The 25415-nt window shown below is 44.8% G+C and overlaps 5 protein-coding genes across 6 annotated transcripts; all 5 read right to left on the bottom strand.

Annotated features, from left to right (window-relative positions):
- Positions 1–50: 50 nt before the first annotated feature.
- On the bottom strand, positions 51–5352 carry LOC105664090 (uncharacterized). Its single transcript, XM_076539800.1, has 2 exons — positions 5171–5352; positions 51–4325 (listed from the first exon to the last, which is right to left on the bottom strand). Exons 1-2 carry the CDS (start codon positions 5183–5185, stop codon positions 336–338), a joined length of 4005 nt encoding a protein of 1334 aa, XP_076395915.1. The 5' UTR covers positions 5186–5352; the 3' UTR covers positions 51–335.
- Positions 5353–6570: 1218 nt separating this feature from the next.
- LOC105664088 (uncharacterized) lies at positions 6571–10329 on the bottom strand. The gene is made up of 2 exons (XM_076539801.1): positions 10145–10329; positions 6571–8968 (listed from the first exon to the last, which is right to left on the bottom strand). The coding sequence occupies exons 1-2, from the start codon at positions 10163–10165 to the stop codon at positions 6974–6976; spliced, it is 2016 nt and encodes a 671-aa protein (XP_076395916.1). The 5' UTR covers positions 10166–10329; the 3' UTR covers positions 6571–6973.
- A 712-nt stretch (positions 10330–11041) lies between these two features.
- On the bottom strand, positions 11042–14488 carry LOC100875777 (uncharacterized). 2 transcript variants are annotated; one of them, XM_012294797.2, is made up of 7 exons: positions 14337–14488; positions 13449–13661; positions 13129–13378; positions 12820–13058; positions 12213–12599; positions 11421–11617; positions 11042–11362 (listed from the first exon to the last, which is right to left on the bottom strand). In XM_012294797.2, exons 1-7 carry the CDS (start codon positions 14337–14339, stop codon positions 11278–11280), a joined length of 1374 nt encoding a protein of 457 aa, XP_012150187.2. In that variant the 5' UTR covers positions 14340–14488; the 3' UTR covers positions 11042–11277. The 2 variants fall into 2 exon arrangements, with proteins under 2 accessions (XP_012150187.2, XP_012150190.2); XM_012294800.2 differs by lacking the exon at positions 14337–14488 and adding an exon at positions 13735–13867.
- A 2315-nt stretch (positions 14489–16803) lies between these two features.
- On the bottom strand, positions 16804–18841 carry LOC105664086 (uncharacterized). The gene is made up of 2 exons (XM_076539804.1): positions 18664–18841; positions 16804–18558 (listed from the first exon to the last, which is right to left on the bottom strand). The coding sequence occupies exons 1-2, from the start codon at positions 18673–18675 to the stop codon at positions 17158–17160; spliced, it is 1413 nt and encodes a 470-aa protein (XP_076395919.1). The 5' UTR covers positions 18676–18841; the 3' UTR covers positions 16804–17157.
- Positions 18842–20949: 2108 nt separating this feature from the next.
- Positions 20950–22864, bottom strand: LOC143265794 (uncharacterized). The gene is made up of 2 exons (XM_076539802.1): positions 22730–22864; positions 20950–22633 (listed from the first exon to the last, which is right to left on the bottom strand). Exons 1-2 carry the CDS (start codon positions 22739–22741, stop codon positions 21230–21232), a joined length of 1416 nt encoding a protein of 471 aa, XP_076395917.1. The 5' UTR covers positions 22742–22864; the 3' UTR covers positions 20950–21229.
- Between the last annotated feature and the right edge of the window lie 2551 nt (positions 22865–25415).

Genomic DNA, 25415 nt, shown 5'->3' with positions numbered 1-25415 from the left:
ATTTAATTACGTAACTTCAAAAGCGAGGAGGAGACAAGAAAGGACGAAACTACTTTTGCACATTCCGTTTATATATTATAATTAGTATATACAATAAATTGTTAGCACCTTGAAGACACACGATTAAAAATCTTTTATTCAGTCTCGACTTTTTGAACGGTTCGTAATTTTTTAAAACACAACACTTACTGTCTATGTTCTATTGCACTAAAAAAAGGTAAAAGTTTAATCTTACAACACTGTATTCTTGGTAATCGACAATATACAATTCTAACGAATACCAGGAATTGTAAGATTAAACCGCATATTCCAAATCAATTCTACTACCAACAATATCAAACTTTACTGTTATGTGGCAGGGACCTCCTATCGAAACCTTCCGAATTCTTGAACGAGTAATCCTTAAAAGTATCGTCGTAGAATTGTTTCTGTAATCGTTGCTTCTCGTCCTCGAAGAACCTCTTCAGCTGCTCCTGGTCTCGGAAGTAGCTCGGGTTCCCCTCGGGCAGCTGCTTGTTCTTCATCCACATCCCCATCAAATTGTGCATCTTCGACTGATTGACGTTCTCTGTTCCTTTCAGTTGCTTAAACCCTTTGTACGGACCATTCTTGTCGGGTAAGGGCGCGGAGAACGATGAATAGGAATCCAATGGACCTTTTCTGAATTCCGGACGACCTCTCCTCGAATCATGTGCCTCGCGATGTAAAAAGCCGTCAGAGTAAACTGGATCGTGGTTCGACCCTAAAGCTTCGGGTCCGCTCGTTTTATGAGAAAAATGGTGCCTCGGGTATGACCTCGGTCCATGATAATGACCGTGATGGTACCTCGGTCCAGAGTATGGTCTCTTCTTCCCTGGTTTATCATGGAAGTGTCCCTTCGAACGATACGGCTTTGGCGGTGTCATGAAGTCCTTAGGATGCTTCGAGTCCTTAAAGCGTTCACCTTTCGCTTCTTTCTGCTTGTCCTGCTCAGGTCTTCGGTGCCTAGGTTTGTTCTTCCCGTGATGAGAGTGCGACTCCGAGTGCTGCTTTTGGAACATCTGTTCTAAGGCATTCAAGAAATCGTCAGGTTTTTTCGAAGGCAACTCTGCCGTCTGCACCTTGGTTTCACTTGGATGTCCTTCGAGATGGTCCTTGTTCTTCTTCGCCTCGAACAGATAAGCTTTCAATCGCTGCACTTCGTTCCTCAATTTAGCGATATCCAAAAAGTCCGACGCGTTTTGTCGACCCTGGTTCCCCGGTTTGCGATCGTTGTTCCACTTCTGAGTGTTGTACATAGTCTTCAGGGACTCCTTGAACATCTGCTCGGCATAATTGTCTAAATCCAAATTCAATTTCGGTTTGACGAGCAGATCACTCTGCAACGTAAAGGAGGGCTTAAAGAAATTTCCTCCTGGGATCAAGGGAACGAGGTTCAGGTCCGGCTGCAGGGGCTCAGCAGCGTGGAGCTTGCTGTTCAGGTCGCTCTGGCTCTTCACCAGGTCCGAATTCGGGACGAAGTTCATGGGATCGAACATTGGTCTGTCCAGGGACTGATACGCTTTGGAATCTCCCGATTGCTGATTGTTCTTCGAGCCTATCTCCGTCAACGAATTCACCAGGTTCTGCACGTTGGCGGATTCTGTGGTGCTTGCGGAGAACAGGGCGGGCCTGGCGGTCACTAAGCTGGTGGTGGTGAACATGGGAATAGAGGTGGTTAACACCGTAGCTGGATAATGCATCGCCTCGTAGGAATTGACGACGGCAGTGTCGAGCGGACTGGGTTTGATGTTCGGGTTCAAGATTTCGACGTTCCCGGTGCCGACGTACGGTAGATGAGCCGTGTCGGTGAGCTTCGTGGCGCCTGGATACGCGTTGACCACGTTAACGCTGCTAGTACTATGGCTGCCCGCGTTGTCGATGTTTTGGTACATGAGAGACGGCAGTTTCCTCAGCGAGTGGTTATCGGTGTTCTGAATCTTCACGTACTGTTGATTCTGATGTTCCGTTAAAACTTGGGGCGTGCTGGACAGCGTGGCGATGGTTGGAAAGGGGTGCAACAGGGCTGGCAGTATATGTGTCGTCTGAACGTAAGTTTTGGTCTTCGGTGCCGCGTTCTTCACCACCTGCTGATACAGGTTGCCCTGCATCTGCGGTTTAACTTGCTGGTGATACGAGTTGTGCAAGTAGTAAGAATTACCGTTCAACTGCCTCTGATCGTTCTGCGCGACAGCCACATTGGCAGCGCCCACGAAGTTCGTGTTGGACGGAAGCAGAGTCTTCTTGCCTTGCGATTCTGGCAGCAGGCTAAACTTCGTAACGGGTATCTGCGTTGGCGCTACCGTGGACATCGTTGACACGGACTGCATCTGTAAGTTGCTATCGATAAAGTTTTGTCCGTGCATGCCATGAGGATTCACCTGAATATTGAAGTTCGAGCCGGGAATTGGCGTTTGCAACAACGTGGGGTAGGTTTGAAGAGTCGGCTGAGGTACCATCAGCTGTGGCACGTTCGCCTGCACCTGGCTCGAGTGGTGCTGATTCGAAGCGCCGTAAGTGGGTCGAGGCGTGGACGCACCGTGGACATTCTGGACAGCTATACTTTGCAAACTCGGAGTGACAGCGTAAACCGGCGCGACCGTCGTGGACATGAACTGCGGTTTGAAATTGCTCGAGAAGTTGTTCTGATCGTTCGTCTGCGGAAGAATCGCCTGTATCGAGTTCTGATAGCTGTTCTGGCCGACGATGATGTCCGGCACCGGAGTCGACACTCGTATCTTCGAATCGGGGTCCAGATTTTCAGCGGTGCTCATCACGGGCGAGGACGTGGTGACGGTGTTAATGGGAGTGACGATGTTGTGCAAAACTGCATTCGACACGTCGAAGCCCTGGCTATTACCGATAGCGGTTGAATGGTCGAAGTTTGCCACGGGCACCAGATTCACTTTGACCGGAACGATGAGCTTGGGTTTCTCGAGTTGCCCGATTTCCACGCCGTTCGAGTGTGAAATCTCCAAGTTCGGAGATACCTGGTTCCAAGCGCTGCTGGGTTTGAATTTCGAGCTCTGTTTGTGCCGTTCCGAGTCTCTGTCGTCGTACCTGGAGTCTTCGTAGCTCTCCTCTTGATCTTGATGGCGGTCTTCGTCGAACCAGTTCTTCACCCTTTGACGATGAGACTTCGACCTGGAGTGATGTCTTTTGCTCTCGTACTCCGCGCTATCTCCTCGGTGTTCTTTCGGAAGTCGCTTCGAATCCACCTTGGAAGGACGTCGTCTGTTCTTCTGCACCCTTCTGGGTCTCTCCGTATATTCCACGTAATCCCTCTCGTCGGAGACGTCCCTGGAATCTTCCTCGCTTCGGAATCTACCGTCCCTGTTGCGTATCGTGTAATGCGACACTTCGGAACTGCCCGAGTCGATAACTCGCGACGTCTGATAATCGTCCACGTCCGAGTTCGACTTCTGACGCGATCGATGGTCGTAGTTGTAATCTGGCTCGGCGACCACGACCGGTCTCGAGAACTTGTGATGGTTGTTCGAGATCTGGGACGTCGCACCGACGCTGTCGTAAAGATCCTCGTTTTTCGCGGCGTTCGCGGGGTTCGACCTTGAAAAGTACGTCGTTGGCCCGTTTTGTCTGGTGGAGGTCTGGCCGTGACCGTCGTAGCTGAGTGAATCTTGCTGATGATAATTGACGTTCGCTTTCACCTGACTCTTCTTTTCCTTGTCTATATTGCGGGAATAATAGTCCTCGTAAGAGGAATGACCGTCTTTGTTCAATACCATTCCATAACCATAATCCTGCATTTTTTGTCCATTCTCCCTGTGTCTCGATCGAGTTTCGTCCTTCTCGGAGCTCGTCGGATCTTCGTAAAAGTCCGGATAGTTGGCCACTACGGGCGTATCGTTCCTAACTTTCAGCAGCTCGAACTCGTTCTGACTGGCCTGATATTCGAAAGATCTACGATTGTTGCTTAGATTGGGGAAATTCAAGAATATCCTGGCTTCCGTCGAGTAAGCAGGATCGTGCTCGATATTGTCCCGTTTATCCTCGTCTTCGGGGATTACGCTCGAATTGCTCGACTCGTTCGAACTGACCCACGTAACGTTGGTAGCCTCCGTCGAGGACGCTGGAGGATCGGTGGAGGACACCAACATAGGCACGAAACCGTTCGAGTTTTCGTAAACCGTTGTATCTATCATGGACGGTATCAGCTGGTCTCGAAACTCCTTTTGCTCCCTCGCACTTTGAGCCACATTTTCCGACGCAGTTGCGACCTGATCGAAGGCCTCATCCTGAAGGTTCGCGTTTCCTATTACCGGCCAGCTCAACGACAACAGAACAACCTGCGATCAATAGGAATTTATTAGCACATATCTTAACTTACCGGGCATTCCGTTGGAATATGAGGGGCAATTAAAGCTCCACGATAATTGGAACGAAGACTTGTCTCGGAGCGTTAAATCGAATTGCACGAGTAGTTGAACGCATTCGTGAATGATTCATTATATGGGGCATCGGTGGCCCAGAGAAGAAAGCGCTTCGGTTATTGCAAACTTAACGGTGAAGCTAAACGGAATCATCGGCGAAAATAAGTGGTAGTCAAGGGGCTGACCTAGAAATGGCAGACTGGAAAAAGTAAAATGCGAGAGGCATACGTGTGTCATGGGCAAGAACTAAATGTGCACGGGAGCAAATCCTATGAAACTCTCACCGATTCAATAACATTCCTAGTTGATAGCGTTGGGTCATAACCGAGCGACTGCGTCGTATACAAATAATTAGCGTGAAATCGAGCAGCGATAAGATCCTTAATGGCTCGAGAAACGAATTGAAATCTCCGAGGCTTACTTTCGATTAATTTTTCCGATTTTGCCGTAAAATAAGACAGATCTCTCGAAAAGGGGAAAGGAAGTGCTCCAGTTCCACCACACATATTTAGACACACTCTAAAAATTTGGTACCAGTCAAATTTTGCTTCCTTACTAAGGTGATTCGAGATGCGTGAAAATAAATGCAAAATCTTTCTATCTATGATCAGACTAGCCACGAAAACGTGAACGAATTAAAATCGTAACTTTATGAATTAAGAAGATAGGGAGTCCCAATTGTCACTAAAGAATACACTGCTGTCAAAAGCTCGTGCTCCGATCACCATGCACAGAAAATTCGCACTTTGTCACGTACTTACAAGATGAAGAAACATTTTCGTGCAGATGCAAGAACTAGATAATCACGATGAAGGGCCGTGTGTCACGAAGATTCGCGTCGAACACATTGATCACGGGCCTCTATGTAGTATCTATAATCCAAAAGACCTTGGCAGGTGAACCTCCATGCGAGAACTGAGCCACATAGTAGACACGCGATTTTCTTTATACACTCCGGTAACCAAGTGAAAAATATCGTTCTATATATTATCCTATAGTCCACTGGCCGGAGGATACTTTCATTCGCGACACGCGACTAACGCTGGAAAATTGTTGTCCAGTACATGTGCAAATGCCTCCACCCATCATTATAGAATCCGTGAGTTCGCTAGAAGAGAGTCTTAACCGTATCGCGTTCCATCTGCTAATATTTAGCGTAATTAAGTACAATTACCCTGGTAATTACAGATAACGTCTTCACATTTTTTTCAGGTAATTGTGCGTGTCGCTCTGAGTATCTTTACACATAAATTCGAATATCCGAAAAGTGCTTTATTTAATAAAAATTTGGAGGACTGTAATTTTATGTGTGTTTATTATAACGAGTTTACCTTAAGTTTATTTATTTGGAATGGTTTTGGTTCGAAAGCAATTTGGAATGTAATGATCAGAAGGAACGTGTTCGAAGAAATCATAATTGTACAAATTGTAAATAATTCAGTTTAGGTCAATAGTTTATCGAGCAGGATTCTACGCGCTCTGAAACACACGCATTATGCAGCTGCGCTTGCTCCTCGCGATGCAACCAGTTCCACACGTTAGAAACGTCGGTGTACCACAATGCCACTGCGTTCGAGCATCCTCTGTGTAAAAGCTTGCCTGCAATCGCCACAGTTTAATGCCTTGTACCTAATTGCCGTGCTCGCCAAGATATGCGAAGATATCATCGTTGCCTCTCCTTGTGAAAACATGGAATTAACTGCGCCCTACGACTATCGCTGCTTTAGTTTGTTCGTCTACACCTAACAGACAATTAATGCTAATTGCCATCCTCGCAAACCGTATCGCGTTCACTTGTTCTTCATTATTTCTTCTATCTTTTCCAACGTTGACATCTAGCGTCATTTAATTGTTTAAGTACAAATACGAATCCTTAGCAAATACTCTTGTGACAAGCTTCACTCGTATTCAAATTAAAGAGAATGTACCGATTAACATGCATATGAAAATCTTTCATGAAAAGTTCCATTTGCATTTCCCTTACATGGGTGGATTGTAAAACAAAGGAAAGCCATTAGAAATTCAGGATTTTACTTTTTCTTGAAAGACGTTCTATGCTAATAACTACGTCGTATAATTAATTACTGCTAGATGAGTATCGTGACTGAAAAATTTTTACTAGTACGTTCAAGGTTCAAAGAAAGGAAAAATAGGAAGTCTGTTTATTAAGGTACATAGTTTAATCACATAGGAATGTACAAAACCATAATTGCTCGTGAAAAATCCTTAAGGAACTAAGCTTATAAGGTACCTTGCTGAAGCGAAAAATTTGGTCAGGAAGCAAGTCGCTTCGACTGCATCGATTTTTCGATATCCGAGAAAACCGACGCGCATTTCGCAGTGAAACTTTATTGCACAACCCCGTATCGAATCGCTCGAATGGCACCGAATGCAAAGTGAAAACGTGTGCCCAACTTTAGGAAATATCTGAAGATCTCGGAGATTAACCCTTTCACGAATTTACGCTGAAACACTTAAACATAATTTTTCTACCATAAATACTATTACCCGTAGATTCATGCATTCTGAAATCTTAATAAACGAAAGGGTTAATTTCCTTCGAACTAGTTCTTAGCCCTGTAAGGGAACCTGGGGTCCTCCAGGATCTGGACGTTCTTCACCTTCTGTCGTCCTCTGGACTGCTGGTACCGTCCATGTGACTCCTCCAAATTGCTGGTATCGTAACTGGATCGTCCGATATACGTATCCGAGGCATAAGCAGGCATCTGGCGAGCATCCTCTTGCGTCAATCGAATCAGATCCAGGACAGGGCTCTTACTTTGTCCAGAACTCTGACCTTTCGCGAGAGGCTCCGTGCCGAGATCGTAGGTCGACGGTTGGGCCAGCTCTTGAATACTCTTGGCGTACTGAACGAGATACTGTTGAAGCAAAGCCTTCAAATTAATGTTCTGCGAGGCTTTCGTTTGAATAGGAGAGGCGCCATCCACTCTGAGTATAATAACCGGTATCAAAGAGTTCCCAGCCTGCACGAAGGTGGGTCGTACGTTCAGAATAGACGAAGGGTTTCTGATGTATTCCGAGATGGACGGATTGTAATTCAATAGGTCCGAATAACGGAGATTCGAGTAACTGTTTAGATCATTGTTACCGCTCTGCTTCTTTGATCCCTCCTCCGCGAGCAAGTTGTCCAGATAGTTTTGCTTCGAGGGGTATTTTCGAGAGCGATCAGCGTACAAATTCTCAGGAGTGGTGCTGTTCACGGTGGCCTCTGTCGTGTAGCTATCGGAGTACTCAGGATTAGGGCTGTTCACCATGTACCTGGGCTGCTGATATTGATAGTTAGAGCTAGGTTTTCTCGAAGAATACGAGTAAGATGCGACATTGTTGGGTTTCCGCGCCAGGTTCACATTCTGCCGCTGCCTCACTAAACTCTGGTAACCGAGCCGGTACACTTGTTGCTGGGGCAAGTTGGACGACAGCGACTCGGCGGAAACGAATGGATTTGGCTCCTGTCCGGCCGGTTCGGAAACCGTTGGAAACTGCACGGGTCCCTGAGAAAGCACGTTACTTTCCGTCGTGGTGGGTTCGTAAATCGGAGGCTGCGATTTAGCTTGCTGAGGACGGGAATATTCCACGTAGGTGGCTGGCGGGACATCGGACACCCGGCCGTCCGGATATTTCCAAAAGACCTTATTCTCGTAGCGAACCCCGTTCTCCACAGTGTACCTAGGTCTGTTCGACAGCTGTCCGCTCTGGTAACGGGAGTCGTAGCTCAACGGGGCGGCAGTGGATGATTCGGGTTGGGAAATAGGCACGAAGCCATTGATATTAGATTGAACGTGCCTCTGGTCGTAAGCCTGCTCGTTCGAAAAGGGACTTACGGTTGTGGCGTAGTTGAACGAGACGCTGTGCGGACTCGCGTAGTTCACGGGACTCGGAGTTACGTATCTGACGGACTCGGTGGGGCTGAAAGCCAAAGGCGATTGCGTGGAGACACCGTTGTTCCCGTACCCTGAATTCTGAATCGCGAACGAGCCCGGTTTCGCGGTCGTCGCCACGTTCTGGTACGTCTCGAAACTGGAAGCTTCGCTGGCTTTTTGGGGCTTCGTTCGCAGACCGAATACGGACTGTTTCTGTTGCAGCCTCGAATATTGAGGGTCCGAAGGAACGAACGAATTCTGACGATTATCGAGATAAGTTCTCTGATTGGTATTTTGAACCCTTTCCACGATCGTTTTGGGTAAGAAGGGACTGATCGACTCCTCGATACTGACCATGGTGCCCGACTTTCCGCCAGGGAAATAGTAGTTGTACCTTCTGGGTTGAAGGGAGTTGAGGCCGTAACCCAGACCTCCGTTCACGGTGCGTTTGGATTTTTCTTCCGTGCCATTCGCGTTCTCCGTGTCGTTGCCGAAGTCCAGAAGAATCAACGGCGGTAAGATCGGTAGTTTGTTCTCTGTCGGATCCTCTTCCGACTCTTCGGTCGAGTCTTCTATGTCCTCGAAGTGGGGCGTGGTCGCTTCTTCTCGAGCATCGTCACTGGACAAATGTCTCCCGGAAGTTCTTCTAATGCAGCTTATCAGCAGAATCGTGGCGATCTGAAAGCGACGAGAAACGGATTAAAAGAGTGAAATAACGGAATGGGCGGTTATCAATCTTAACAGCTCGATGCCCCGCTAATGATTTCGCTTTCACTTCCCTTTCTTCGAAGGCGTTCCTCTCCTTTTTAAACGTTCGGCAAACTGATAATTATACTGAGGGAAATTTGACTCTTTACTGACCTTGTCGGAAAGTAAACCTTTCTACGAGGTCAATACAAGTTTCATATTCACTTGCGATTTTCACCGCTTTCTTCGGTAAATAGTCTTCTGAGAATAATACTCTCTTTATGATTTTCGAATTAAAGTTAAGTTATTACGAAGTTGCAAGAACGTTTCACTATCGCGATAAAAGTTTCTTTTTCTGCCTCCCTGATTCGCCGTCATATTGTAACGCTAATGATCTTCGAGAGATTGGTATGAAAGTTATTTGAAACAGGTGAAAAGTATCACGTCAGGCTCTTTCGCGTCTAAACACGGTAGAAATTGTTTGTTCTTGAAAATCGCCAGTGTTTCGTAACAAAATGGCGGGAGAAGGGGACCTTAGAGAATTTTCAGAGCGAATAGGAAATCGAGCGTTACCTAATAACGAACGAGACAAACAGATTTTAAGACAGCTGGAGAGTCACAGTTCCTTGAATACCTTCAAGGACTTTCACTGACTTGCTCAAGAGCATCTGCTAACTCGTCGGACCTGTGCGCGACCGTGGACGAAAGAAAATAAGAAGCACTTTCTCCGTAATGACCGATTCCGAACAGTCTGTCCCGTTGGACAATGTGTAAATCGTATCAACGTTTGATCATGTAAAATTCTTTCGAGAAATTACCGTCAATTAACGCTAATCAATGGACGAAATTCTGTAGAGAGTACAAACTTTAACCGTTTGAGATGCAAATTCCGCGTCCAGCAAAAAGCCATGTACCAATTACAATATTGGTAGAAATGCTATTACCGACTAAAACGAAACGCGATATCGAGTTATAATGGAAATGCTGCCATGCTCTATAAAGTTAACTTGATAGTTTCATAAAATTGAAATATTCTATAGCCACTATGGAACACAAAACTAGAATGAAAGGAGGATTTGTTCATATTCACGGTCGAATAAATTCACGGACACTCAAAAGCGTTGAATGATACAGAAAATTGCGAATACTAGAAACCAGTTTACTTACTTGTATCAGCAGGATCCTCATGGCGACCTCAAACTTGTACGCTTGGCGGCCTTCACGTGTGTATTTGGAACTGATGAAGCAGAGGCAGCAGCATCCCACCTTATATGCCTTCGCTTGAACGCGAGAGGGACACCACGATTATAGTTTCACCGCTGTATCACGCCGGCATTCCACGATTCGATACGTTCGTACATACGGAAAGACACCTGCCAGTAGCGTAGTGGTCGATGCTCGTCCGCCATAAGCGTTTCGACACGAAGAAAGCAACAACCAATTTCCCGCCATGATTAATCGTCCTCGAGCGCAACACTTTCGTTTACTACTTTGCACTCTTGCAAACTTATAATCGATTCTTACAATTAAGATTCATTCTAATTTGTGTTTCGTGATAGATCTCCTCGATAAGTTTGTTCTATTTCTGAAATAATTTTTGAAATTATTCTGAATATTTGAAGCTACACCTTTGGCTTTTTCCTGCAGCACCGCTTTCTCGTTTTGGCACGATGGCGCACGTGCGGCTTATGTCAACGCTTCTCTAATAAGGTATAACAGTTGACAACAGTTGTCGAAAAATAGGGAAAGATCGAAGTTATGCAAATAAAGGAAGATATTCCAGAAACGAAATTTTACATATCTGTTAAATAAATTCGTAAAATTAGAATATTAACTAAAATTGTAGTTAAAGTACATTCCATAATTAAGCTAGGATGTTAATGTGTTCTATAGTTCCACATCCGCGGCCGCATTCACCGATAAATATCTGATCTGAATATTTCAACTAATTATTCATCATCGCACGAGTACGGAAGACTAATTTACGTCCGATTCGTGTCGAAGATATTTCTGGAATAATTACTCGAAGTCGGTCATTACCCATCTGAATAACAATGCTTCCGATACAACTGTTTCGTTTAAGAGTTTATTAAAAAAATGTCATACAAAAACGTACACTCATCGATCGTTAGAAAACGAAGGTAACAAAGTATATAAATGTATATATGCACGTTCACGCTTGTCGCTCGATGAAAGACTAGATGCGTGCCTCCTGTCGCATTGGTGGCATGTCTTCACGGTCATTTGCAAATACCTGGAACGTCGAGATTTCCTTCCTCTATCTCGACATCGATCGTAACCTAATTGGTTTTACGTTTCTTGTACAGAAAGTTTTGTTTCGATGGCAGGAATCCACCTTCCAGTTTGATTGGCCTCTCCTGATATCTGTAATGATATCTTTCCGTGAGGATTACCATCAAGAGCGTATGAATATAGAGTTTACCTTGCAGAGTCTTGTGCGGCGATTACTTTACTCGGAACGTACGAATCTAACAAAGACCTGGGTTCAGACAGGCCTACGTGATTCTGATCTGGCACGGATTCCTCTTCCTGCGAAACTGGCAACGGTGCTTCGCTGGTCTTGAAATTCTGTGCGGCTACCTGAGGTGGCACCAAGTCGCCACTTGGCTCGTCGAGATCCTGAGGATTATCAGAATTAACGTTAAAAAATTATGGACATATTAATCCTTTAGGTTGATCATAATTTTCATATGAGGTCATTGGTTACTGTACTTCTTTGGTCTTTTTATATGTAACATGTCATGTTATTACATATGTAACATATGTTATTATATGTGCAATATATCATTTTATTAAATATGTCACATGTCATGTTATTACATATGTAACATATCATGTGATTAAATATGTAACATGTCATGTTATTAAATATGTAACATATCATATTATTAAATATGTCACATGTCATGTTACTACATATGTAACATATCATGTTATTAAATATGTCACATGTCATGTTACTACATATGTAACATATCATGTTATTATATATGTAACATATCATGTTATTACATATATAACATATCATGTTATCACATATGTAACATATCATGTCATTAAATATGTAACATATCACATTATTAAATATGTAACACATGTTATTTGTGGAATGTAACTATAATAAACATTGTGGAAAGTAACCAACATCAGTGAAAATGATCAACCCATGAATATTCCAATCACGTAAAGAGTAAAGATGATCAGAAGTACGAACCTTGACGTAGTTCTGTGACACGCTCTGACTGGTTTGCTGTACCAGAACTGGACCGGACAGTTCGTCAGGGATTGGACTGGCATCCAACTGTTCGGAAGCTTTGTACTTGGAGCTGCTCTGCAGAGCGTTATCCTGAACGTAGGCGGGCGCACGAGCGTAAATGTCACTGTAAACCGGCGTGGCGGGCATGTAAACTGTCGGTTGAGTGTATACGAACTGTGGAACGTATTGAGGCTGCGTAGGAGCAATGTACGCTTGAGTGTACAAGAATTGTCTTCCTTGAGCGTACGATTGATCTCGCGGCACGTACGTTGGCACGTTAGCTAACGGGGAGTTGGTGAACTTTTTGGAAGTGACTGGACTCGTGTACGCTGCTCCTTTTGTTATCTGAAATGATTACATTGTAGTTTTATAGTGAATCGAGTTTCGAACTTGAGAGAGCGTTTTTAAGTATGGCTTGTGGTTTGCAGCTGGAGCTTTCAGATGGCGCTGCGAGGTGCAAACGTATCGACGAGCGGAAGAATAAACATCTAATAGTATTGCAAATTACAGAGACACTAAGTTCTCAAAACTTTCAGTATGAGATAACAATTTTCCAAGCACTAACCTTAGTCGTGAATGCAGAAGGAGAAACAGAATTGTATTTCGATGCATATTGCACTTGATAGGTCGGCTTCGTTGCGATTGGCTTCTGACTCAACGCCGAAGTGTACACAGGAACAGATATGTGATCTGACACAGCAGTGTTGAATTGAGGCACCAGGAACCCACCATTTTTATTATTTAAGTTCAAGTTCGGGTAATAAGTCAGCAGGTGCATCACAGGAATGTCGACATAAACCGTGTCTATAAAACATGCAAAATTATAAACGTCCTAAAACATCGTCTTAAATCAATAAAAGCATATTCACAGTACCTTTGTTAGGGTTTTTCGTATATTTCGCCGTAATCGTCTTCTGCTGAGTGGACTGCAGTTGATTGCCAACGCTTATTTCCGGCTGGTATGCCAATTGTTGCGTTTCGTACACATTTGGCGCGATTCCTTTAGCCAGCAATGGCTGTTGATCGTTGTAGTATCGCTGAGGTATCTGTTCCGACAGAACGTTATTCTGCTGGAAAGGTTCCTTCGTAGCGTAACTTGGTCGAACGTACGTTTCCGGTTGAACCTGTTCAAATAAACGATGTCAATAGCTTATTCCTCGAATTAGCTTATTCTTCGAATTAGCTTGTTCGTACCGCTGGCGGTGTCACGTATGTGACTTGAGAGTTAGGTCCACTGTACTGATTCGGTTGATACTGCTGGCTAATTTCCGAGTTCGAATACTTTGACTCCTCTGGTCTTCCGGACTTGCCTTCCGCTCTGAGGTTGTCCCTCTCTATATCCTCCAAGTTTATCTTCTTCTCGCCGTGAACTCCCACGCACAACAGGCCCAGTATCACATAGAGTTTCTAGAAAATAAGATCAACATTTTCATTTCAGAAAGCTTTCGAATATCCAGGGATATCGTCCATCATTCTTAACCATTGTCCGCTAAATTATGAACTTGCGATCGGGGTACACTTTCACTGCTGACAAAGTTCTGGGTCAAAGATCCGGCATGGACCAGTCTTATATACACTTTGCCTCCGGTCCGGGGAGGACCACTCCCGTGACCAAGTGTATCGCCATCGGTGCAAAAGTAAAAGTTTCTCTTCCTGACTCTCGTGTGAATTCCGGTGCAACGGTGGGAAAAATTGATGCACCGTAATGGCCGTTCATCGAACTTATCAATGCATTCTATCGTTAATAGCCTGATACTATCAAATCTTTCTCATACCAAATTTATGACAAATGCAAACTTGACAAAATCTAAATAAACTACTGTTTTAATAAATTTGTCCAAAGTCAGTTGATGAGTCCTGTCTCAAAGACCAAACGTCCAAAGACCATGTGACTAAAGACATTCTTAAGTTCTTCAGAACATAAAATATTTTAATTGCGATAAGAAATTTCACGACTCGGTAGCCTTAGAAAGCAGAAGCAAGAAAGGAACGAAAAAGAATTTTGCTCGACACTTTCCAATCGTGTTCTCACTCCGGATGAGACTAAAAATGAGTGGACGATCATCCGCGAAGATCACTTACCATGTCGCTCTAATTTCAGAAAGTATGATCACGACACAAGGATCCTAGCTCTACTACAAAAGCAAAGTAGAATCAGCTTCTCTTATATAGCCTTTACCCCTACTTGCGATGCGTCCGGACGCGGCACACTTCACTCGTTGATCATAGCGAGCATAATGGCCCCCATGGACCACGTGCCAAGGAATACCTCGTTCGCTACGAGTGAAGGGATCGCGGTTCCCTTTCGGGTTCAAAAACCGTGCAACTGTCCTGTTTCGCGGAAACAGAAGTGAATGTTACGAATGTGAATTGCGGGCATAATAGGAAGTTGACCTCGCGATAATACGACCTTGACGTTTTTTCAATTCTAGATGTTAAATGTAATTAAAGGATTTAAAGATCAAGATTCCCCTTCCACTTCGTTTTCTAATTTCTAATTTCCCGTCAACTGATATTTCCCACGATAGCCAACCGGTGTTCGGGAAAAACGAATGCTACTGGCGTTCTCACGGGAAGGACTGTCGCTCGGAAATCAGTCGTTAACCAGATCTTTCTAATTTTCGCTGGTAGCGGAAGGTGCTAAACGCCTGTCACGGTTCGTATAAAATCCAAGTTCCAGAGACTACGAAGTGGTACTAATTGTTCCGTCAGTCGATCGGTTCATTAGCTCGCTAACGAAGCGAGCTTGTCCCGGCTTGCGTTCGACAGCTTCTAACGGAACGTTGGAAATGTACACGCCGTATTGTGCGTGAAGGGAGAACAGTAGGGAGGGAAGTCTTATCGATGAACCGTTTTCCAGCGATCGATCAACGGAAGCATCTCCGCGGAAGTGGAGAATTTATGAATCGAGATACAGGCTCTTTGTTCCTCGGAACGATAAAAACGCGAGGGGAAGAAGTCGATACTTGGGTCGAACAATTGAACACGGAATCGTTGAACGTATTCAAAGACGGAGAAAGAGCCTTAATGATCGTCAAAATTAATGGCGACTGAGTCTGCAGCTTTTGTTCCACGTATTGTTGCCAGAAGAGGACTCGAAAGGAAAAATTGCCACGAAAACAAAGACCTCACGCATTTCTCCGTATTAGTTGTCATCCTGGTCAGAACCTTTTTCCCAAGACGTTACACCGCTTTCTTCGATAAAAGCTTCTACGTGTACGACACACAACTTGTGTCTTAGGTTTCGCAAACAACTGTCGTGGGAAACGATACCGATTTAAACACGTAGTCCATTAGTTTTGCATACACCCGGTAAAAGGGGCTCGTAGGAAAATTCATCTCGAGTGAAATTTACAGGAAGAGGTGCTGGAAGGAGGTTACTTTTCGCTGGGAACAGCATTCGAAAAATTTGTTTCACAGTTAACGGAAGTAAAGGGGATCTCTCGAAGCCCATCAATCTCTTTGTGGATCCCTCTCTCTGCCCGGAGAACGAGTCCATTGGATCCTCGCGTTTCCACGAACCCTTTCTTTCGATTTGCGCGTACGCTCGTGCAAGAAGAAGAAAAAAAACACTTTCTATCCGCATTCTGGGTGTGGAAGCGGTGATCTAATAAACGATGACCGCGGTCTTGCCTCAAACGGAGTTGTCAATTAAGTCCACTTTCTACACGGTTCGCAAAATAACAAAAACCTTTGCTATTTTGGAGATCAGATTTCGTCAGAACAGGTCCAAACGCAGGTAGGCTCTTTTGGTCCACTTTCTCGACTTTAGTTCTGCCAAAAAATCACAGAATCTTTTGTGCAAACCTGATCTCCTACGCAACATTTCACGCGTTCGAGTTTTATAAATCGCTTAAGATGGCTCGAGAGGGGAAAGTTCATCGGTGAAACATAAATTCGACAGTCGTTTAACTCGGTCATAAAAACGCAGTAAACGAGTTAAAGGAGAAACGTGTTAAGAAATCTTCCACTTTTTACAAGACAAGTAAAAGGAGAATATTTAGTAAAAGAATACTGTCGCTCGAAACTGCATCTTGACATACCATAAAATTTCATGGGAATAAAAATTGAGAGAAATCTATAACTCGGAAGAGTATATTAAAGCTTTGAACAGAAAGTCTGCTAAACAGGAAGGACGGAGCTTTCGGGCCACCGTGTATGTCAGGGTTCGAAATCGACCAAGGTACGAGAAAGTAAGAGGCTCGTCCGATTTTATTTTCGACCGGCGTCACGATCGCAGAGGGAATGCGAAAAATAAAGCAAAACACCGAACACGCCACTCTCTCTCTCACCTGCCGGGATGTACTTGTACGCCGGATCGCAGTCTCACTTCCCCTTTCCATTACCGCGCCCAAACACCATCGACCGGACGTTCCCGGATCGCTTCCTTTCATTCCATCGCTTTTCCGCGTACCGAGAGGTCGAGAATCGATACATTCTCGTCCGCGCAAAATTATCAGGAGATATCTCTTTCCGAGGTCATCAATCTGAATAGCATTTCGAAGTCGAGTTTGACAAATACGATGGAAAGTAAAGAAAGAGCCTCGCAGAAAACAACAATCATTTATTACTGAACGAGTACAAAATTTACATACGCGTAGGACGTAAGCCTCATAAATAGGAATCGGTTAGGTCATAGGTGCGATTGCCAAAATCCTGTCGAAGCAGGAAAACGTGCAACTTACTCTACGAGGTCCTGCACCACGCGCTCTGTCGACACAAACTTTCGAAATATTTGTCTCGACAGCGCACTGGGTGGCATTCGTTATAAGAAACTATAAATATCGCAGAAATTTGATAAGATGGCATGTCAGTAGCACCATAATGCAATACCCATCCACGACGAAAGAGTAATTCATTTACAATCCGAAATGATTGCTCAAAGTTTGCGGCAGATAAGCATCTAGCCATTCTTAGTTTTAGCTCCAAAGTTTGCGTCGTCTAAATTATTCTTGTACTGCTGAGACTGCTGCTGAGTTATCGTCTGCGGATTATAGTTGGAGTACTGATAGTTATATCTCCTGGGCGTTTCTACAGTAACGAAGTTCTGATTCTGATAAGACACGGACCGACCCGAATCGTTTTCGTAATTCTGCGGTTGTTTGTCAATTTGGCTGGAACCGTCGTAATCTTGCGTATCTTGGGACGTGTTCTCGTAATTCTCGTATTCAGACTCGGCCTGGTCCTTTTCCGGCTTCTCCACGGCGGTGTACACCCCCGCCGGTAGAGGGGTGTATCGAACGTTTTTCAATTGGGTGGTCGGTGTTTGTACAAGTTGACCGACGGCTTGGCCGACGTTCAGCTTCCCCAGAATGTTAGGATTCACGAGGTAAGCGAGTCCAGCTTTGGCGATCACGTTCGGAACGGAAATTAGGCGCTGCAAAGTTTTACTTTGATCGTCCTGATTGGCTTTGTCTGCCTCCGGATTTTGAGCATTCTGTTGCAAATTCTGGGCCAACAATTTCGCCCAGGTCTGGCTGACCATATCCTCCAGCTGCTGAGCCTTCACGTAGGTAGCCGGTAGAGGATAATCTGGACCCACGGGTTGCCCGGCCACGCTGATCACTCGATAGGTGGTTTTAGGCATAGGGATAGGGACAGTCTTTATCTCCACGTCCTGAATCAACTGATTTTGTGGGCTGCTGGCTTTGTAGGTGCTAGACTGCGTATCGAGATCCTTGGAGTTCCCAGAAATGTAGTTAGCCCCGTCAACGAACTGATTACCAGCGGAGTCTTGATTAGCGTCGCTATCTCTGTATCTCTTATCTCCATTCTTATTCCTGTTTTTCTCGGTTCCCTGGTTGGAGTACGAATCGCCGGAATAATCCGCGTTGGGTACTGGCGGTGGTGGCGGTGGTGGGAACAGTGACTGACTATAATGACCGGGATAATAATACGGATGCTGGTAATATAGGTTGGGATAAGAGGAGGAATAGGGAATTGTCGTATACGAAACAGGCGCGGTATATGGGGACGAGTAAGAAGCGTAGGGGTTGTATGGCGTCGTTGGGTAGGAATAGGGAGCCGCGCTGTAGTACGAGGAGGAAACCTTAGGATAAGGGTTGTAATTAGGGTAATACGGATCTCGTGGATAATTGGCGGTATAACTGGCGCTATAGGAATCCTTAGCGTCGACTTTGGGCGCGTACAATTCTGGGGATAACTGTGTGTCCCTGTCCGTACCCCTCTTGATTAATTTCGGGTTGTACGGGTAGACCGGATATATCGGCAGAAACGGTTCGTCGTTCGGGTCGCTTTTCCCGTCTCCATGAACGAGAATCGTCGGTGTCAATAGAAACAGTAACTGCAACAATATGCATAAATTGCTCAAATTTCGGAAAGAAATATTTGAACCGAAAACCAGATGTCAAAAGCGAATGTTCAGAAAAAGTAAAATGAAAATACCCACCAGCAGCTCCATATCAATCAGTCACTCTCGCGTATCGATAATTACGATCGTATATTCGTGTCTTCGGGCAAAATTTCATCCGTTGCATTCACCGTTCACTATCGCCGTAGCCGTGATCGAAACAGATCAAACCGACGCGCCGTCGCGATGTCTAATGATGTATCGGTCGACATTGAATTTCTCCTTTATACCCGGCCGGTTGAAAAATCCTGGAAACTAGTTTAGCATTTCACTGTTCTTATATGTGGACACGGTGCACGCCCGGTTCAGTGAAACCGCCTAGTAAAACGCCAGATCTGGCGTCCGTTTCGCTATAAAACAGGTCCATTCTGATAGATCCACCTTGTTTAGATGTCACGAGGAAATAAAGACGATTGATGCAGAAGTCGAAGCGTGAAAGCTCTCGTTCTCGTCGGACCAGGTAACCTTCGCGGCGGTATAATTGTTGCGAGAGAGAAAGACCCGACACGCTATAAGTACGCTCACGATCTGGACTCACTCAGAGGCACTCCATGCTCCATGACATTCACGCTATCTCGGTTTAAGGCACTTCAAGAATTTGCCTTCGTGTAACTTTACGTGGACCAAGGGTTTAGAATCTGCCTTTAGTCTCTCACGCGATCGAACTGCAAAAAGCAATTTGCTAGAGGGAGACGTCACGGAAGTAAAACGTTGATGCGATCGTTCTCCAGTTTCGTTGGTCAATTTCTTTCTCGAGATCCATCCGATTCGTTTCACTTTCACCGGAGCCACGTCCGCTTCGAATCGTCGCGACCACGCCTTTGACCACGCGATTCGAGAAAATTACCCTTTGTGAAAAACGGAGATGCTCTATTTTTCTAAAAATCAGCTGAAAATTGAGGGAAATCGATCCCGACTTAATTTATAACTCCTTCCACGTCGCAACGAGTTTTGACTTATTTTTCTTTCACCTCGAGAAAGTGCCCTTTCCAATACGAGGCTGACGAACCGAGAGGAAACGCTCGTTCGGAAGAAGCGATCGGTAACGACGCCTCAGATTTTCGCGCAAAATTTGCGGGAGAAATCGCGAAAAGTAAGAGCAGAATTTTCTCCGAAACACGTCCGAAGTCGCCCGCTGCGAGCCGGAAAACAGTGAAATATAGCACGAGATGTATCGTTTATCGACCGCGGGATGCATCGAATCGATATCTGGGATCCAGAGAGCTGCAGTCTGTTGACGAAGCCGTGTTTACTTGTGCATGCGCACGTGCGATCTTTGAAAAGTGGGCCACGCTCGTACGAGAACTGCACACGGAATACTGCAACGATGCGTACTTTCTTCTGTGTGGGTGTCGTTTTACGTGGTTCGGAAAAAGGAAAGGACCAATACCGGGTGACAGAAGATTCTTTGTTCGAAAAATGAACGAGTGTTGATAACATTTTTCTTGTATGTAACATTAATAAATAACGTCCCCTGAAAAGAACCGAGTAAAATAAAGTTGATTCCGCGCTCTTATCAGATCGGTACGAAAGTAATGCCTTTAAAGTTTGTTGCAATCGCACTCGTTCGGACTGATTTAACTGCGAGCTAAAAAAATGCTCAAAGAAACTCTAGTTAACTCTTTAATCTCGTCTTTAGATCGTAAAATGTTGCTTAAGAGGAGGATACAACAAGTTGTTCCGCCGAAGAACTTCGTAATTTAAAGGTGCTATTAATCAAGCTCTTAATGAAAGGAAAGCAATTAGTAAGTAGCATAAATATCCTTGAGAGACTGGTTTCGCGGAGGGAAAAATATGGTAATTTTATACAGGATGGCGTAGGTACCGTTAGTGTCATAGGAATAAGGGCAGGGGAAAAAGAACAGTACCCCTATGAATCATGTCAAACCGGTCCGCAGACGAGCACCGAGCAACTCATAAAGTATATAACTCGTCGGTTACTTTCCCAAAAAGAATAAAACTTTAGAAAGGAATCCGCCCATTTCGCCTTCGAGTAAAAGTGATCCTCTTTTTTATACTTTAGTCTTTTTTCTGTGCATTCCCTTTCCCACAGTCAATAACTTTCTCGACGGTTTTTAACAAATAAAAGATGAAATATTGACAAGTAATAATCGCATAAAGATAATCTAAATCACTGTAAACGTCGTTTACAATTAGCGTAGTAATTAAGAATGTAAATAAAAATCCAATCTTTATAGAAAATATTTTTTATGCATCCTCAATCTCGATCAGAAGTTAACAGCGCTCAGTGAAAGCTTACGAATACATTATAAGCTACGATTTCGCCGGGACTTCTACTTGAGGGAGCATGAGATCATAGAGCGATTACAAAAAAACAAGGTGAACCATTTTATTACAAACAATGTATAAAACTATTCAACAAGCATCACAATGTCAATGTTGGATCGACGTATCCGAAGATAACAGGAATATACATAGATACATTGCGACGTTTTAAATACAAAAATTATACTAAACGCGTAAGTATAAATAACAGAACCCTTGGACTCCGCTCTGAGCCAGGGGTTTATGTCCGAAAGTGGTTGAACCATCTAGGTAATTCGTGCTAGCATCGGTTAATGGCAAAGAAATGCGCAGGGACAATTTAATATTTTCCATTAGGGCTGGAGTAGGAAATCGTGTCGTACTTGTTGCTGGCGGAGTTCGAGCTGTCGTAACTTTTCGACGAGGTGTATCCGACGTACCTGGGGCTCAGATTCGAGTAGGAACCATGGGATTCTGATGGCGTGCCGTATGACGTAGAGGGAGCAGAGTAACTGCTAGAGGTTCCAGCGTAGCTCACGCTGGGACTGGAATAACTGGAACTTGGACTGGAGTAGCTAGAAATCGGGCTGGAGTAGCTAGAACCAGAACTGGAATAACTGGAAGAGGGGCTCGAGTAGCTGGAACCTCCGGAGGAAGCGTAGGAAGAGCCGTCGGAAGAGGCCGGAATGTAATGGGCATACGAGTTGGATCCGGACGATCCAGAAGAGTAAGATCCGGAGGAAACTGGGAGGGAATAACTGGAACTGTCGGAGGATCCGCTAGAAAGGCTGAGGTGACCGGACGATCCGGAGGAGGCCGGTAACGAGTAGCCGGAACCACCCGAACTGGACAGGGACAGTCCATGAGAGCCAGAAGAAGGTAACGAGTAGCCGGATCCACCGGAGCTGGACAGGGACAGTCCATGAGATCCGGAGGACGCGGGCAAGGAGTAGCTAACGGATCCTGAACTGGAGGAGAGACCGTGAGACCCGCTCGATAGAGGAATGGAGTAGCTGGAACCTCCGCTGGACCCGTGCAGGCTGCTCAGGGAAGAGCCTCCGTAGCTGGAGCCTTTTCCGAGCGATCCAGAGTCGATCAGCAAACCGCCGCTCACGGGATAGGACGAGCTCGACGAGATCGATTGTATCGGAATGCTGTGGCCAGAAGAACCTCCAGAGAGACTGTAGGAGCCGTGCGAGCCCAACATGGCCGGAAGACTGATGCCGCCCGATGAGCCACCGCTATAAGCGGACAATCCATGAGATCCCGTCGCGTATATCGGCGTCGAATAAGAGCTGGAGCCGGAACTGGACGAGGAAAGGCCACCTCCGTGAGTTCCGAAAGTGACGGGACCCGTCTTCGAGGAAGGTGTGAACAGCGCGATGGATCCTCCGCCTCCGGAATACGAGGGCTGACTGAAGTGGCCACCTAAGGAGAGTCCTTGAAGACTCAGTCCGTGGCCTGAGCCGCCTCCGGATCCCAGCGAGTATCCCAAGGAACCGTGACCCAGAGAACTTCCCAAACTTTGAATTCCTGATGAGTGTCCCAGGGAATAACCTCCCAGAGATCCACCACTGTATCCCGAGCTGGAGTGAATAGGAGAACTGTACGACCCACCGGAATATCCACCTGAATAATCACTGATACCGCGCTTCCCCTTTGCCAGGGGTCGTACTCTCATGTCGCCCCTGGTCTCCCTGCTGGATACGCAGGAAATCGCCAAGGCTGCGACGACCAATACGATCTGTGAAACGGTAATTGAAATTAATTGGAGTTGTCTAGTTTACAAGTGTAAATTGAATGTTAGAGGTACTAAATAAGATGTAGGGAAGACACTTACAAACGACCTCATGTTGCTTCTAAACGAGATGTCCGTGCTCGATATTTCTCGTGGTCAAGTAACAACCGAGTATGTTAAGTGAAATTGTGGTTTCTGATGCCATTGCTACCCAGAAGAGACCTTTTATATACAAATCCCCTCTCACACGGTGAAAGAAAGGTCTAGGTGAAGGTGAGTCTCTCGCGCCGTGGTACTAGTACACCACCACCTTCGCAGTAAACGCGTTCCGCGGTAGCCTGCTCTGATCTATCTTCAGATACGAACTTTGCAAACGAGAGTGTCCTGCATGGTAAAAGCGATCAAATCGATATTTATCGCACATTGTTTAAAACGTGAAAAAGGAATGCATTTCCTTTCGACGAAGTCGTTGCTCTCTTACGAAAGGAAGAAAGTAAACTTCCTACAGATGCGTTTCTTTTAGATACTGAAAATTGCGAATAACCCGTGAATTAATCCGAAGCTCGGGATTTAATGTTGCGTTCGGTGGGATACGAGTTGTATTTCATGCGCATCTGGCAAATTTGCACTGCACCGAACGAGCAATAAAATCTAACGTTCGTTAAAGCCATCGCATCGAACGACCTATCCTTTATACCGTTTAATTACGACACGGTTATGAAATATCTTGTTCGTTTCGTACATACGCGCATTTATATTCTCTTAAACAAAGTACGCAAACATTTCTATTCTGCGACGATCCTGCTGAAAGCTCGTATGTTATAAAATACGTAGCGTTCTTCGTTAATTAGTTCCGAGATAGCTTTGTACCAACGCGTGTGCGGATCCTGGTAATTAAAACTTCTTTTCTGTCGGATAATTAGCTGACTTTGAGAAAACGTTTCTGTCGCTATATTTCCCAGACATTTACCAAATTACCTTTATGAGTCTATCTCGGAAGAAAACGTAGCTTTTTGCGGATCTCTAATTTTGCTGAAATTAAGAGTTCAAATTCAGAGACATTTTTTTCCGTGTTTTGATGCGATTCGATATGAAAGGAGCAGTGAAGGTGTGGTTTGTGTAGCGGACAACTATCTTCAGACCTCGCTGAAAGTAGTTTCAATGTTGGAAAGTGAAATGCGCGAATAGCTTGCAAAAAAAAGTGGTGAAGATTTAGACGTTCTCCTGCTCTTATTTTCACGCGGCATAATCGTGTCGTGCAAGCTGTAATTAACACGAGTGCAAAAGATGAACGAAGAGATGGAAGCGTGGAACAAGGACCAACGTCCATCGTTTGCTCCGTGGATCCACGTCGACTTAAAACCGATTGATTTCGTTTTACTTTCACTCGTGGGACAGAGGAAGTCATTGTTCCCTCGTCCAGCGATTCAGGGACCGCCGGAAGCGCCAACTCTTCGCTAATCGAGACGAGCATTAAGTGAACCTCGTAACGGATTGCCGTCGAAAAAATCTGTACACGATTTTAAAATTTTTTTCTCCTTTAACGCATTAATGACGCAAAATTAAACTCATTCGACTAAGTGGAACCGAAGGAAAAAGTGCAATAAATATTGTTTTTGCTCCACGCAGAAAGTAGTAAAAGTATCTTTAATAGACGTGCATTTGTTGAGGTGTACCGCGATCATGAATTTCACGCATTAAAGAGTAATTAGGTGCACGTAATAGTAGACGTTTTGCAGACTGGCATTCCTTCGCGAACAAAGCGCGTAAGAATTCATGAGAGTTTTCTAATTAAAATGCCTGTGCTATGTTCGTACGTTTGTTCTATTGTTACGTTTGGCGTTACGTATAATTATCTGTGTTGATGGACTCGGGGAATCGAATTTAGATAAATAATTAAACTGCTCAGACAAGAAGCACACGTTTGAAATGATACCGGTTCGGAATGAAACGATAAAGGTGGACGAAGTGCAGTAAAATGAAAAGTAGGATAAGATTCGGGTCAGCCGCGGAAAGTGAGTTGACAACGAGTTTCCTGTGTGTGAATACTATAACTGTCTGCCCCTTTTTTTCTCGTTTGAAACCGCAGTTTAAGGAAAACGGAATGGTCATCCGCCTTCGAGGCAATTATACCAGTTCAGTGAGTATTCGTAGAAATCTAGCACGTTTAGCGGTATAATCGTTGTAAGTACTAGTTCATTGCTTTACTTTTCATAACTCGGTCACACGATTCTTTGATAGCATTTCGTAGCTGCATTGCGCCACTGCGTAACATCATTGCCTTTTCGAGTGAACCACGTTTCAAACGAGTCAACGAACTTGTTCGGTTTTAAGGTCTCTGTTGCGAACGTTACATAAATCTATTAACTCCTTAATTGTCAAAAGCGACGCTTCTAATTTAATTTAGCGAAACGATTCGAGGCATAAAGAACACAGATAATTTTAAATACGATTAAAATTTCATTAGCGACTCGGAATAGTGGAGCGGAAAATTAATATCAGCGAGCTGTTTCCACGCGTTAACGTCGAGTCTGGAAATTGATGGATCACGTTCCTTCGACAACAAAATGTCCGAACTCGGACACCTGCCGATCTTATTATGTATGCTCAGGATTAGTCGAATAATCTGGCTGCGTTGACCGTGGTTAGAATTATCGAACGACTTTCGAGGTCATGATCGAGACAGCGATCGCCCACCCATTAAGCTATCGGTGAGAGTTCCCTGGTGTAGGTTTACGGGCCGGAAGTGGAGACAGTTTTCTATCGTGTACTTTCTTCGACGACGCTC

The sequence above is a fragment of the Megachile rotundata genome, chromosome 14 (genome assembly GCF_050947335.1).
Source record: "Megachile rotundata isolate GNS110a chromosome 14, iyMegRotu1, whole genome shotgun sequence".
Lineage (NCBI taxonomy): Eukaryota > Metazoa > Arthropoda > Insecta > Hymenoptera > Megachilidae > Megachile > Megachile rotundata.
The sequence above is the reverse complement of the archived record's forward strand: the minus strand, read 5'-3'. Positions and strand labels throughout refer to the sequence as shown.